Raw genomic sequence first — 15,524 nt, 5'->3', positions numbered from 1 at the left:
GAGGCTGAGGCAGGAGAATCGCTTGAACCCCGGGGCGGGGGCGGAGGTTGCAATGAGCTGAGATCATGCCACTTCACTCCAGCCTGGGTGAAAGAGCGAAACTCTGTCTCCAAAAAATAAAATAAATAAAAATGCAAAAGTTAGCCGAGTGTGGTGGCACAGGCCTGTAATCCCAGCTACTAAGGAGGCTGAGGCAGGAGACTTACTTGAATCCAGGAGGCGGAGGTTGCAGTGACCTGAGGTTGTGCCACAGTATCCAGCCTGGGTGACAGAGCAAGACTGCTTCTCAAAAAAAAAAGACCCTAACTAGACCTATTTTGAAACAAGTTAAACACTGATAGCAGCTTGAAAGTAACTCATTAGCTATTAGCTGAGATAGGGCTTATGCCCAAACTGATTATTTTAGTTGAAACAAGCAGTTACACCTGGAAAACTCCGAGAGCAACCTTGGCAGTGGAAATTTTACATAACTTTGGAGAGGGAGGAAAACGACGTTGCTCAAGGACGTATAAGGGGCTGGTGGGTTTTTAAATGGACTTTTCTCCCCATTATAAAGGAAATCTATGCTTGTGGTTCTAAAAAGTTCCTCAAGCATTATAAAGTGCATGAAGTATAAAGTAGTTGTCCCCTCTGTAGTCACACTTGGGAGGTAGCAGTTCTTAACATATTGGGGAATATTCTTTTCCTAGATAGAAAGATAAATATTTATTAATACATAGATTTCTATTTTTTTAATCCATGGATTCATACTACACATACTGGTCTGTAAACCACCATCCTTTTTGAAAACAATAGATTGTATTTGCCTTTACATATCAAAATATTGAGGGTTGCCATATCCCACTTAAGGGTACAAAGGGCCATGCGTGGTAGCTCATGCCTGTAATCCCAGCACTTTGGGAGCCCAAGGCAGGTAGATCACCTGAAGTTAGGAGTTCGAGACCAGCCTGGCCAACATGGTGAAACCGTGTCTCTACTAAAAATAGAAAAAATTAGCCGGGCGTGGTGGTGGGTGCCTGTAATCCCAGCTACTTGGGAGGCTGAGGCAGGAGAATTGCTTGAACCTGGGAGGCAGAGGTTGCAGTGAGCCGAGGTCACGCCATTGCACTCCAGCCTGGGCAACAAGAGCGAAACTCTGTCTCGGAAAAAAAAAAAAAATAGAGTACATAGTATTTATATTGATATGTGGATATAGTATATTGATAATAATTTTTAAATAATTAAAAATGTCTGTAGCTAGGCATTTAGTTGCGGTGTCTTGTTTATTCATCTTGTTTTCATTTCCCTGTTATAAACAACACTGGAGAGAACATCACTGTTGTGCATCTATGTACAGCCCTAGTGCGCACTTCAGTTCTTTTTTTGTAATCACTCTGTGCTTCCTGATTCCTGCTTTCTTCTTGTCTTTGGAGACCTAAGATCAATAGCCTTTGGTCCCTTACAAGATCATGAGAAGAATTTTTGGCTTTGCTTTTCCATATAACTTATTAACATTTAGACGTATCACTGTTTTTCCCAAATATGTACATGAATAATTGGCCATGAAAGCCTGGAGGGTTTGAGAAAGTGCTGTCTCCATGTGATCAGATCAGTGCTTCCTGGATTCTTCTGGAAGCATCCTTCTCCACAGGCTGGTTTTCATTTGCTATATGTCAAGACGACTGTTTTGAACATCCCTGACACGGGTTTGCTCTGGGACTGCTTCTGGATGCCCAGAAAGGAGCCTATGACTAGCATCAACCACAAGGAAACTCTTGCCTCCAGGAAGTCATTTGTCTCATGTTTCCAGGACTTCTGTAGACAGCAACGTGTAACCCTCGTGGGGGTGGTGGGTAAGGAGATTGGAAGGCCTTTGTCTATCTATGCCAGGCCGAACAGCCTGCCCAGCTCTGTGAATGCCACGTAGTTTGTATCTGCTTTTGCCAGAAACTGTGGAGTATAATAGGAAGTCTAAGGCGAGGCTATTCATTGAACAAATGCTGAGTGTCTGCTGTGTACCTGGCACTTTTCTGAGCACCAGGGTTACAGCAATGATCAAAATAGGACAAAAGACATTCCTGCCCTTGGGAGCACTCTTTCTAGTGAACAGCTTAATAATTAGTAGTGTCTCCTGATAGCTGTACTTGGTAATAACCGTCTTGGAGCTTTCAGTATGGCGATGGATTTTTCTAGAACTTGGTATCAGATCTGCTTTGGATGTCTCCTGGTAGAATGACTTGGGAAGCAACCACATTAGTTAATGTGTAGTCATTCTTACTTCAGATGTTGTCCTGAGACCTGCATACCAAGATGAGAATGAACTCACAAATACAGAAACATGCACAGACATGCACATGTGTTCACACCTGTGCATACGTGCATATAACAGACAAGGCCTGGACAAGTGGCAGGACCCAATGTTAGCAGTGGCTATTGTGAATAGTAGGAATATGGATCCTGTTTCTTTTTTAATTTTATTCTGTATACTTTTTGAAAATGCCTGACTTTTCCTCCATAGTGTGTACATGTTGTGACATAAACTTTTTTTTTTTTTGATAGAGATGGAGTATTGCTATATTGCCTAGGCTGGTCTCAAACTCCGGGCCTCAAGTGATTCTCCCATCTTGGCCTCCCAAAGCGCTGGCATTAGAGGCGTAAGCCACTGCTCCTGGCAAACAGAAACTTTTTTAAGAAGCTGTTTCCATGTGTTTGTGCATATTTCTCTCTGTGTGTATATATTTATTTATTTTATTTTATTTATTTATTTTTTGAGACTGAGTCTTGCTCTGTTACCAGGCTGGGGTGCAGTGGTGTGATCTCTGCTCACTGCAACCTCTGCCTCCCAGGTTCAAGCAATTCTCCTGCCTCAGCCTCCGAATAGCTGTGACTACAGGTGGGCACCACCACACCAGGCTAATTTGTGTATTTTTGGTAGAGATGGGGTTTCACCATGTTGGCCAGGCTGGTCTCGAACTCTGACCTCAGGAGATCCACCCACCATGGCCTCCCAAAGTGCTGGGATTACAGGCATGAGGCGCTTCACCCAACCTGTGTATGTATATTTAAAAGTTTACATTTAAAAGGCTTTTTTGGAAAAGTCATACATGCGTATAATTTTTTATAAAGCCAGAATAAAGTAGTATAGAGTAAAAGCAACCCTCCTCACTGCTGGTCTACTACCTTCTCTCTCAAGAGACAAGTACCATTTCTGGTTTCTTCTGTATTTTCCAAAAGTCTGTACATATACAGACAAATTTGTCTCACTTTTTCTTTACATGGAGAGTGGTGTACTGTGCACATTACTTGCTTTTTAAATCACACAACTTGCTTTTTAAATTCCATGATAGGCCGGGCGCGGTGGCTCAAGCCTGTAATCCCAGCACTTTGGGAGGCCGAGACGGGCGGATCACGAGGTCAGGAGATCGAGACCATCCTGGCTAACACGGTGAAACCCCATCTCTACTAAAAAATACAAAAAACTAGCCGGGCGAGGTGGCGGGCGCCTGTAGTCCCAGCTACTCGGGAGGCTGAGGCAGGAGAATGGCGTAAACCTGGGAGGCGGAGCTTGCAGTGAGCTGAGATCCGGCCACTGCACTCCAGCCTGGGCGACAGAGCGAGACTCCGTCTCAAAAAAAAAAAAAAAAAAAAAATTCCGTGATATGTCTTGGAGGTTATTGCATATTAATACGTACGGACCTACCCCATTTTATTAAATGGCTGCGTAGTGTCCTGTTTTGACGGTATCAATCTGCTTCAATTTACTCTGCCTGTCTCCTCCAGTTACCACTAGTTTTTCTTACTAAAGTTTAACAGCTCTTTATATAATAAGGAACTCAACCCTTTGCCACTTGAATTACAAATATATGTTTCTAGTTTGTCATTTGTGTTTTGACTTTGTTTTGACTTTGTTTCTTTTCAGTGAAAAGAAATTAAAGTGGAGCCACATCATAATTACTATTTTATAGCCGCCTTCTTTCCACTTAACCTATCGTGAACATTTTTTCATATCCGTAACTATAGGCCATGATCTTCCTTTTCAATGCAGACCCTGGGATTGTTCTATTTTAATTCTTCCCACAGGATAGAATCACTTGAATTTCTGGATGAAATGGAGCTGCTGGAGCAGCTCATGCGGCATTACTGCCTTTGCTGGGCAACCAAAGGAGGAAATGAGCTCGGTGCGTGACTGTACTTTTCTTGCCTTGACCTGGAAGTAGTGAACTTTTCTTTTTCCTTTTCTTTCCCTTTCTCTCTTCTTTTTTTGTCTTCCCTCTTTCCTTCTCTCTTCTTTCTTTCTTGTTTTGAGACAGGGCCTCACTGTGTCACCCAGGCTGGAGTACCGTGGTATGGTCATAGCTCACTGCAGCCTCCAATTCCTGAGCTCAAGTGATCCTCCTGCCTCCTGAGTAGCTGGGACTACAGGAGCCGGGCTGATTTTCTGTAGAGGTCTCTTTAAGGCTGGTCTTGAATTCCTGGCCTCAAGTAGGCTGGGCACAGGTTCTCACGCCTGTAATCCCAGCACTCTGGGAGGCTGAGGTGGGGAGATCACTTGAGGTCAGGAGTTCAAGACCAGCCTGGTTAACATGGCGAAACCCTGTCTCTATTAAAAATACAAAAAAAAAAAAAAAAAAGAAAAAGAAAAAAAATAGCCAGGCGTGGTGCCAGGCGCCTGTAATCGCAGCTACTCGGGAGGCTGAGGCAGGAGAATCGCTTGTACCTGGGAGGTAGAGGTTGCAGTGAGCCAAGACTGTGCCATTGCACTCCAGCCTGGGCACAAAGAGCGAAACTCCATCTCAAACAATAAAAAATAAATAAATAGTTCCTGGCCTCAAGCAGTCCTCTTGCCTCAGCTTCCCAAAGTGCTGGGATTACAGACATGAGCCACTGTGGCTGGCCGGAACTTTTCTTCTTCCCAAACTGAAAGATATATTTGGAACTTTGGGCCCAGAAAGAACTAGAGGATCATGTACAAGTATCCGTGAGCATATCCAGAGAATTTGCTGTTATATCTTGTGTGTTTTTATAGCACAAAAACCAGGAGAACTGTTTAAGCCACGTAGCCCAAAACAACCCTTGAGAGATGTACTGTGGAGTTCCCGCAGCTGGAAGGTAAAAGAGCTTGAGAGTTTAAAGTAAAAATCTCCAGAAAAGTAACCAGCGTGTCTTTTCCATCCACTTGCAACCAGGTTCACTGGATGTTAAACGCACAGATCCTTACATCTCCCTCACGAACCCAGGCAGCTAGCGGCTGGATTTTCTCTCTTCTTGTTAAGGTGCACATCCCTGTCTGTGGCCGAGTAGGGCCACGGGGAGCAGGTGTGGATCCATCTCTGTTTCTTGTTACCTTGGTCTTGGTCCTGGTCCAGCTCCTTTTCAGCTGCCCCCTGCTGGGCTTGCTTCGCCCAGTGGTTAGGCTTTGAGTGTCTCTCCAGACCGATGGAGGCCACTGTAGATCCCAGTTCCGGCCTTCAGTGGAATAGCTTCCTTTCAAGCTTCCCTCAGATGTAATCCACGTGACATGCAATCACAAGCAGGCAGCTGATCCGGAACAGAACTTGACAGAGGCAAGGACCTCCCCCATCCCCTATGCAAAAATTCCAGGTTGACTTGAGACTGATAATCAGCCCCTTTGGACTTGTCATTCCACACAGATTTGCCTAACTATGCAGCTCAGCCCACACAGACCTTTCACGTTTGTTTGGTTTGGTTTTGGTTTGTTTGTTTGTTTGTTTGTTTGTTTTGAGATGGAGTCTTGCTCGTTGTCCAGACTGGAGTGCAGTAGCATGATCTTGTCTCACTGCAGCCTCCACCTCCTGGGTTCAAGTGATTCTCCTGCCTCAGCCTCCTGAGTAGCGGGGATTACAGGCATCCACCACCATGTCCAGCTAACTTTTGTATTTTCAGTAGAGACGGGATTTCACCATGTTGGCCAGGCTGGTCTCAAACTCCTGAACTTAAGTGATCTGCCTGGCTCGGCCTCCCAAAGTGCTGGGATTACAGGCATGAGCCGCTGTGCCTGGCCTTCACGTTTGTTTTGGATTTAAAGTCATTTATTGGTGGACTGAGCACAGTGGCTCACACCTGTAATCCCAGCACTTTGGGAGGCTAAGGCAGGCAGATCACCTGAGGTCAGGAGTTCGAAAGCAGCCTGGCCAACATGGTGAAATCCCGTCTCTACTAAAAATACAAAAATTAGCTGGGTGTGGTGGCGCATGACTGTAGTCTCAGCTACTTGGGAGGCTGAGGCAGGAGAATCTCTTGAACCTGGGAGGCAGAAGTTGCAGTGAACTGAGACTGTGCCACTGCACTCCAGCCTGGGCAACAGAGCGAGACTATGTCTCCAGAAAAAAAAAAAAAAAAAAAAAAGTCACTTATTGGCGTATTTTTATATTATCCTCCTCTTAATTATATTAAAAAAAATACTTCGTAGTAGGAAAGTTGAAAACTTCTAAAAAATATAACAAAGAAAATCCACCTGTATGCCTGTCAGTCAGAGATGATCTCTTGTGACTTTTCTCTTCCCCTCTATTTCTAAATATTGTTTTTTGGGGTTTTTTTTTTTTTTTTTTTTTTTTTTTTTTTTTTTTTTTTTTGTTTTTTTTTTTTTTTTTTTTTGAGGTGGAGTCTCGCTCTGTCGCCCAGGCTGGAGTGCAGTGGCCAGATCTCAGCTCACTGCAAGCTCCGCCTCCCGGGTTCCTGCCATTCTCCTGCCTCAGCCTCCTGAGTAGCTGGGACTACAGGCGCCCGCCACCTCGCCCGGCTAGTTTTTTGTATTTTTTTTAGTAGAGACGGGGTTTCACCGTGTTAGCCAGGATGGTCTCGATCTCCTGACCTCGTGATCCACCCGTCTCGGCCTCCCAAAGTGCTGGGATTACAGGCTTGAGCCACTGCGCCCGGCTGTTTGTTTTTATAATGAGTTAAATTTTTATATTTATGCAACTTTGATTTCAAGTGTTTTCAATTTCATATTATAACTTTTAGCACTTCCCCCTGGCAATTAAAAATGCTCAATGAGCATAATTGTAATGGCTTTATAATATTATATTATGTCACTATGGCTGAATTAATTTTTCCTTATTTTTGGAAACGTAGGTTATTTTACTTTTAAGTGAACTCTAGTTCTAACAAAGGAACAATATATTGAGCATTTTAATGTCAGGAATTTCTTTTGTCCCCACTGACCCCTGGCTGCTTTGCGACATCAGTGCTTGTCTGTGTGGAAGATCCATCTCTGCCTTTGCTCAAAGTTCAGCACATAAAGGGTAGATTTTTGGCGTTAACTGCAGACAGTCCATAAACTGTTATAATGCTTTCTTAATCCTTTTAAAACCACCCATAAACACAGTCTTGCCCAACCTTTTGTCCTTGCGAAACCTCTTTTATGTTAGCAGGCGGGCGGTGCTGCAGTGGTCAGCAGTGTGACTGGTGCCCCTGAGCCGGTCACTGGGGGTCCTCTCAGGGCCTCTGCTCCTGGCCACCAGGGTCTCCTAATGCTGTCTGTGTGTCTCCCCTCAGGGCTGAAGGAGATAACTTATTAATCTGTTGAAGGCTTATGCCGAGCCAGAAGCAGAAGCCACTCGCCCTCCTGGAGGATACCTGCAAGCTCCCTGAGCGGTGGGCGGGCCTCGTCTGCAGGTCTCATCCCACACGCTGAGAAGCCTCGATCACTACAGTGGTCGCACATGTTCCTCTTCCTGTTCCTGTTGACATGTCGGTGTTTAAATAAATCTCACTTGCCACCAGTTTCCTGTGGTTGGAACTCTGCTGGCTGCCGCTGCTCATTCTGTGCCCCATGGGTTGGGCGGGCCAGGGTTCACCTCTGTGTTAGCTAAAGCCAAGGACCCCAAGTCTGCTTTGACCTTGGCTTACTCCCTGTGAGTCACACTTGGCCCATGACCTTGAGTCCATTTTAAGATCTGCTCCCTCACGTGCTGTTCGTTGCAGCACATGACATTGTGCTTCACACCCTGACCCTGGCCTCCACCAGATGCGAGGCTAGTGCTCTTCTCTGGCTCCTGCCTCCGCCCTGGCCACGCTGGCCTGTTCAGTTGCCTCCTTCATCTTGGTCATGGTGGCCGGCTGAAGGATGACCCCTAAAGTGTCCATGTCCTGATCCCCAGAGCCTGTGAGTGTGTGTTACCTTCTGTGGCAAAGGGGCTTTGCAAATGGGATTAGGGGTTTGAGATGAAGAGGTGGTCCTGGGTTATCCAGGTGGGTCTGATAAGATCACGGAGTCCTCATTAGAGGGACAGACGAGACATCAGAGTCAGAGGAGGAGAGGCCCAGAAGACAAAAAGCAGAGACAACCAGGGGTGCTGCCTAGGGTAATAGCAGCAGACCCTCCCTCGGCCTCCAGCCGGAACTGCCTGCCGACACCTTGATGTTAGCCCAGAGAAACTGATTTCAGATTTCTCACCTCCAGAGCCGTAAGAGAATACATCTGTGGTGGTTGTTTGTTTTTGAGATGGAGTCTTGCTCTGTTGCCCAGGCTTGGAGTGCAGTGGCATGATCTCGGTCCACTGCACCCACTGCCTCCCGGGTTCAAGTGATTCTTCTGCCTCAGCCTCCCAAGTAGCTGGGATTACAGGTGCGTGCCATCATGCCTGGCTAATTTTTGTGGTTTTAGTGGAGATGGAGTTTCACCATGTTGGCCAGGCTGGTCACGAACTCCTGACCTCAAGTGATCTGCCCGCCTTGGCCTCCCGAAGTGCTGGGATTACAGGCGTGAGCCAATGTGCCCAGACTGTTCTGTGATGTTTTGAGCCACCAAGTTTGGGGCTTAAACTTAACAGCCACAACTGGAAGTCAGTGCAGTTATGAGACAGGTTGGTAGGGCCCCTGAGTGATGACCTCATATTTCAGAAACAAGGCCTGTCCCACACCTGTCTGCTCAACTCCCTGAGTGATGGCTAGGCTTCGTCTACAGGGACTTCTTAGTTATGTGACTGGAGTTGTGAGCCTGAACCTGCATGTGCAGGGTGGCACTGCAGAAGCCCTCAGCGCTGTCCTTTGTTGAAGAGGTAACAGCCCCTCTTCTACCATTCAGAATCCTTAAATCAGAGTCCCCTAGAGTGTGGGCCCTGCACCTCTAGTGGCATGCTGGTTGATGGGGTGTGTTCCTATAAATAAATATCTGTGATAAAATGTATAAATTAGGTGCAGTAAGATTAGCAACAATTTAAAAAAGAACAATTATAAGAGTAAAAGGTTATGTGAATGTGGTCTTTGAAGATAGCTTAACTAGCCTGGTGCAGTGGTGCACACTGAATCCCAGCACTTGGGGAGGCTGAGGCAAACGGATCATGAGGTCAGGAGTTCGAGACCAGCCTAGCCAACATGGTGAAACCCCCGCCTGTGATCCCAGTTCTTTGGGAGGATGAGGTGGGCAGATCACAAGGTCAGGAGTTCGAGACCATCCTGGCCAACATGGTGAAACCCCATCTCTACTAAAAATAACAAAAAGTCTGGGCTTGGTGGTGGGCATCTGTAATCCCAACTGCTGGGGAGGCTGAGACAGGAGAATTGCTTGAACCCAGGAGGTGGAGGGTGCAGTGGACTGAGATTGCGCCACTGTACTCCAGCCTTGACGACAGAGCAGGACTCCATCTTGGAAAAAAAAATATCTAGCTATACTCATTTTTGGACCTCAATGACCTCAGGTAACTGAAACCTTGGAAAACAAAACCATGGGAAAGGGGGGGAACTCCAGTATATGTACAGCATTAGCTGAAACAATGTTTACTTTTGTTGTGTTTGGAAAGGGCTTTGCACTGTCTCCCAGGCTGGAGTGCAGTGGTGCAGTCATAGCTCTCTGCAGCCTCAACCTCCTTGGGCTCAAGCGATCCTCCTTCCTCAGCCTCCCGAGTAACAACCACAGGCACACACCACCATGCCTGGCTATTTTTTAATTTTTTGTAGAGACAGGGTCTCCCTGTGTTGCCAGGGCTGGTCTTGAACTCCTGGGCTCAAGTGATCCTCCCATCCGTCCTATTCCAAATTTGATACTGAAATTAGGCCAATTAATAACCCTACAGCGGCCTCTACGCGCTCAAGTGAAAGGGTCACATGCTTTTCACTTTAAATCAAAGCTGGAAACTATTAAGCTTAGTGAGGAAGGCACGTCAAAAGCTGAGATAGGGTCGGGTGCGGTGGCTCACGCCTGTAATCCCAGCACTTTGGGAGGCCGAGGTGGGCGCATCACCTGAGGTCAGGAATTTGAGACCAGCCTGGCCAACATGGTGAAACCTCATCTCTACTAAAAATACAAAAAGTAGCCAGGTGTGGTGGCAGGCGCCTGTAATCCTAGCTACTTGGGAGTTTGAGGCAGGAGAATCGCTTGAACCTGGGAGGCGGAGGTTGCAGTGAGCCAAGATCGTACCACTGCACTCCCGCCTGGCTGACAGAGTGAGACTCCATATCAAAAATAATAATAATAATAATAATAATAATAATAAATAAAAAAGGAGCTGAGACATGCTGAAAGCTAGAGCTGTGGTGCCAAACAGCCAAGTTGTGAATGCAAAGGAAGAGTTCTTGGAGGAAATGAAAAAGTGCTACTCCAGTGAACACACGAATGATACGAAAGCGAAACCATATTATTACTGATAGGGAGAAAGTTCGAGCGGTCTGTATAGAAGATCAAACCAGCCACAACCTTCCCTTAAGCCAAAGCCTAACCCAGAGCAAGGCCCTAACTCTCTTTCAATTGTGTGAAGGCTGAGAGAGGAGAGGAAGCTGCAGAAGAAAAGTTGGAAGCTAGCAGAGGTTGGTTCCAGAGGTTTAAAGAAAGAAGCTGCCTCCATAACATAAAAGTGCAAGGTGAAGCAGCAAGTGCTGATGGAGAAGCTAAAGCAAGTTGTCCAGAAGATCTAGCTGAGATCATTGATGAAGGAAGGTGGCTACACTAAACAGATTTTCAATGTAGGCGAAACAGCTTTCTCTTGTGAGAGGATGCCATCTAGGACTTCCATAGCTAGAGAAGAGAAGTCAATGCCTGGCTTAAAAACTTCATAGGAAAGCCTGACTTCTTAGTGTCTAGTATCGAATGCAGCTGGTGACATTAAGTTAAGGTCAGTGGTTATTTACCATTCTGAAGATCCTAGGGCCCTTAACAGTTATGCCAAATCCACTGGGTGCAGTGGGTCATGCCAAGGCAGGTGGATTGCTTGAGGCCAGGAGTTCAAAACTAGCCAAGCCAACATGGCAAAACCCCATCTTTACTAAAATAGACAAAAATTAGCTGGGTGTAGTGGTGTGTGCCTGTAGTCCCAGCACTTTGGGAGGCCGAGGCGGGTGGAACACAAGGTCAGGAGTTCCAGACCAGCCCGGCCAATATGGTGAAACCCCGTCTCTACTAAAAATACAAAAATTAGCTGGGCACGGTGGTGGGTGGCTATAGTCCCAGCTACTTGGGAGGCTGAGGCAGGAGAATCGCTTGAACTTGGGAGGCGGAGGTTGCAGTGAGCCAAGATCGTGCCACTGCACTCCAGCCTGGGCGACAGAGTGAGACTCCATCTCAAAAAAAAAAAAAAAAAAAAAATAGCCTTAGCGCGACGTGGTGATGCACACCTGTCATCCCAGGTACTCAGGAGGCTGAGGCACGAGAACCACTTGAACCTGGGAAGCAGAGGTTGAGCTCTCAGTGAACTGAGATCACGCCACTGCACTCCAGCCTGGGCGACAGAGCAAGACTCCGTCTCAAAGAAAAAAAAAAAAAAAAAAAAAAAAAAAGAAGCAGCTTATCCATTTAGGCTGGCCAAGGAAGCTTTCCTGAGACTGCCATACAAAGTCCTCTAGGCAGATGGATTAGCATTCACAAGAGAGCATGCTTGTATGCCCGTGTCTTCCGTCATTACTAACCAATTGCATATTTGTGCTTCTCATTGCTTGTGTTAATTTATTCTGTCCCTATAACAACTCTACATCAGTTTGTTTTTATCCTTTTTTTTTTTTTTCTTTTTTTGAGACCGAGTCCCACTCCTGTCACCCATGTGGGAGTGCAGTGGCATAATTGCAACTCACTGCAGCCACTTTGGGCTCAAGGGATCCTCCCACCTCAGCCTCCCAAGTCTAATTAGCTAGGACTACAGGCATATGCCACCTTGCCCGGCTAATTTTTTACATTTTGTATAGATGAGGTCTCACCGTGTTACCTAGGTTGGTCTTGAACTCCTGGGTTCACGCAGTCCTCTTGCCTTGGCCTCCCAAAGTGTTGGGATTACAGGCGTGAGTCACTCTGCCCGGCCTCATTCTCATTTTAAACATGAGGAAATAAGGGTATGTGGAAATAGTGTAATTTGTCCAAGGTCATACAGCCAATCAATGATGGAACTGAATTTGAAACCAGGCAGGTGGGCTTTAGAGCCTGTGCTTTTGACCAGTATGTTGTTTGTGTCTCCTTTCTCCCCACCCTAAATAGCACATAAAATCTTTTTCTTTTCCCCCAGCACCACCATTACATGAAGGTGTGGGGTCTCATTTCTTCACATTTGTCAGATTGGCTTATTTCTCCTTTTCTGGGAACTCCTTGATGCTGTTGATGAAGAATGACCCTCTTCTCAAAAGTCTTACAGTTCTTAGTGAGGCTTTTGAATACTTAGTTGCAGGAATGGCTTTTGAAATGCGCTATCTAAATAGTTTCAGGAATGCAACATTAATTGATGAATGCCACCAAGGGCTTGGATTCATGCTTTTCGCTCTGTCTTCCTTGGTATGTTGACTTTTTTCCTTTTTTTGGAGACAGGATCTCGCGCTCTCACCCAGGCTGGAGTGCAGTGGTGTGATCTTGGCTCACTGCAACCTCCACCTCCCAGGTTCAAAGTGCCTCAGCTTCCTGAGTAGCTGGGATTATAGGCGTGTGCCATCATGACCAGCTAATATATATATATTTTTTTCCGGTAGAGATGGAGTTTCACCCTGTTGGTCAGGCTGGTCTCGAACTGCTGGCTTCAAGTGATCCACCTGCCTCGGCCTCCCAAAGTGCTGGGATTACAGGTGTGAGCCACTGCGCCTGGCCAGCATGTTGACTTTTCATCTTTGGCTTGTTGCCTCATGGTCACAAAGTAGCTCCCAGAGTGCCAGGCATCACAACTGCATTCATGGCAGGAAAAAAGAAGGGTCTTTTTTTTCAGTAATCTTTGTCTTTTTTATCCAGAATAAAATTGCTCCCAAATATGCCTAATAGACTTCTCTCTGTATCTTATGCTAAGAACTGGGTAGGGTTGCCAAATGAAATATAGAATGCCAGTTAAATAGAATTTCAGTAAAGAACACATAATTTAAAAAATATATAATTAGGACTCATGTAATATTTGGCAGATACATACACTAAAGAAATGTGTTGTTTACCTGAAATTTGCAATATACTTACACTAAAAACGTTATGTGTTGTTTACCTGAAATTCAAATTAACTGGGTGTTCTCTATTTTTATTTGCTAAATTTGGCAACTGTAGGATTAAATCTACTTGGAAGAGATAGTGGGAAATAGAATATCTGGCTTTTGAGCTTTTGTAATACAAGATAGGCAAAATACACAGAACTTTTAGATCATCGGCCACCCAATATGAAGTCATTTTAGTTGTGTTTACTGTAGTGTGCAGAGAATTGGTTTGTGTTGTGTTTTGTTTTGTTTTGAGACAGAGTCTCCCTCTGTCGCCCAGGCTGGAATGCAGTGGCACAATCTCCGCTCACCGCAACCTCCTCCTCCTCCCGGGTTCAAGAGATTCTCCTGCCTCAGCCTCCCGAGTAGCTGGAATTACAGGCACCAACCACCATGCCTGACTAATTTTTGTATAGTTAGTAGAGATGGGGTTTCACCATGTTGACCAGGCTGATCTCGAACTCCTGACCTCAAGTGATCCGCCTGCCTTGGCATTCCAAAGTGCTGGGATTACAGGCATGAGCCACCGTGCCCAGATGAGAATAGGATTCTATAGCATCAGAAAATTTATGAAGTTTGAGGCAGGGTCAAACGATATTTTTTCATCTTATTGTTATTTGTTTTGTTTTGTTTTCTTAAGAGACAGGGTCGGCCGGGCGCGGTGGCTCACGCCTGTAATCCCAGCACTTTGGGAGGCCGAGGCGGGCAGTGATCACAAGGTCAGCGCCACTGCACTCGAGACTGGGCGACAGAGTGAAACCCCGTCTCATACTAAAAATACAAAAAATTAGCCAGGGTCTGGCTCTCTCACCCAGGCTGGAGTGTGGTGGCGTAATCACAACTTTCTACATCCTCAAACTCCTGACTTAAGGGATCCCAGCTTAGAGGCTTTTACGCCTTTCATTTTTGGTTGGGAGGAGTGGATATCTGATCATGAAAAAAGCATCTGTTATGGGCAGGAGATATATTTATATTTTGGTTTATTTCTTTATATCCCTCCTTGTTCTATAAAGGGAATTGAGATATCTAATAAAACTACAGCAACAGGGCGGGTGTGGTGGCTCACTCCTGTAATCCCAGCACTTTGGGAGGCCGAGGCGGGCGGATCACGAGGTCAGGAGATTGACACCATCCTGGCCAATATGGTGAAACCCCGTCTCTACTAAAAATACAAAAAATCAGCCAGGGGTGGTGGCTAGTGCCTGTAATCCCAGCTACCCAGGAGGCAGAGGCTGCAGTGAGCCGAGATTGTGCCACTGCACTCCAGCCTGGCGACAGAGCGAGACTATCTCAAAACAAACAAACAAACAAAAAAACTACAGCAACAGAAAAAAAAAAAACCAAAAACAACAACAATTAAATGCTTAGGGGAGTTGGAACATGAGGTTCTTTGTTTGTTTGTTTCATTTTGTTTTAAATGCCAGGAGCTATATCACCCACAGATGTGCCCATTTTATTGTCTCGACAGATGCTGGAAGCGGGCCACAAATTTGACTTCCCCCAAGTCCTCTCAAGGATTGAAACAGGATTCAGTTTCCATGAAATTACACCCAGCCACATGCTCAAAAGAGGCACAGCTCTTCCTGCAGGAGACCCTGGAGAAGCTTCTCCCGAACACCCTCAATGAGATCCCTGTGATTCGCATGTTTGTGGACCTGGGTTTGTAGCTGATGCCCCAGGGTGCCTGGATGCGACTGATGACTTAATGCCGACGTGAAATTCCATGAAGGTGATTCTATGAGGCCAAAGCAATGCGGTCTAATTATTTAGCTCTGGGAAGCTGGATTTAATGACAGAGTAGAATTTAGAAAATCTGAAAGAACTGAACTGGGCGTGGTGGCTCACGCCTGTAATCCCAGCACTTTGGAATGCCAAGGCAGGCGGATCACCTGAGGTCAGGAGTTCGAGATCAGCCTGGTCAACATGGTGAGACCCCATCTCTACATAAAAATACAAAAATTAGCCAGGCATGGTGGTGCATCCCTGTAGTCTCAGCTACTTGGGAGGCTGAAGTGGGAGGATCACCTGAACCTGGAGCAGTCAAGGCTGCAGGGAGCTGTGAACGTGCCACTCCACTCCAGTCTGGGTGACAGAGTGAGATCCCGTCTCAAGACAAAGCAAAACACAACCCAAACATTTTGGAGATCTTTCCATGTGAGTACCTG

The 15,524-nt window shown here is 46.0% G+C and overlaps 1 protein-coding gene across 11 annotated transcripts in view; it reads left to right on the top strand.

Moving 5' to 3' along the window:
• LCMT1 (leucine carboxyl methyltransferase 1) overlaps window positions 1-15,219 on the top strand; it is a 79,855-nt gene extending 64,636 nt beyond the window's left edge. For 2 of the 11 annotated variants that reach the window (XR_002519177.2, XM_009196183.3), the window contains 2 exons: window positions 4,060-4,157; window positions 7,495-7,742. Coding sequence is in view for 8 of the 11 variants with exons in the window: in XM_009196183.3 (XP_009194447.2) it covers window positions 4,060-4,157; window positions 7,495-7,517 (121 nt within the window). In the remaining 3 variants the exon portion in view is untranslated. Of the gene's footprint in view, window positions 1-4,059; window positions 4,158-5,005; window positions 5,089-5,165; window positions 5,544-7,494; window positions 7,743-14,827 lie in introns of those variants that run through there. The other 9 variants (XM_031658366.1, XM_021931835.2, XM_031658365.1 and 6 more) reach the window with 9 other exon arrangements.
• Window positions 15,220-15,524: the final 305 nt, after the last annotated feature.

This window comes from Papio anubis, chromosome 18 (genome assembly GCF_008728515.1).
Source record: "Papio anubis isolate 15944 chromosome 18, Panubis1.0, whole genome shotgun sequence".
NCBI classification, from domain to species: Eukaryota; Metazoa; Chordata; class Mammalia; order Primates; family Cercopithecidae; genus Papio; species Papio anubis.
This window is presented reverse-complemented; position numbering and strand designations above follow the sequence as displayed.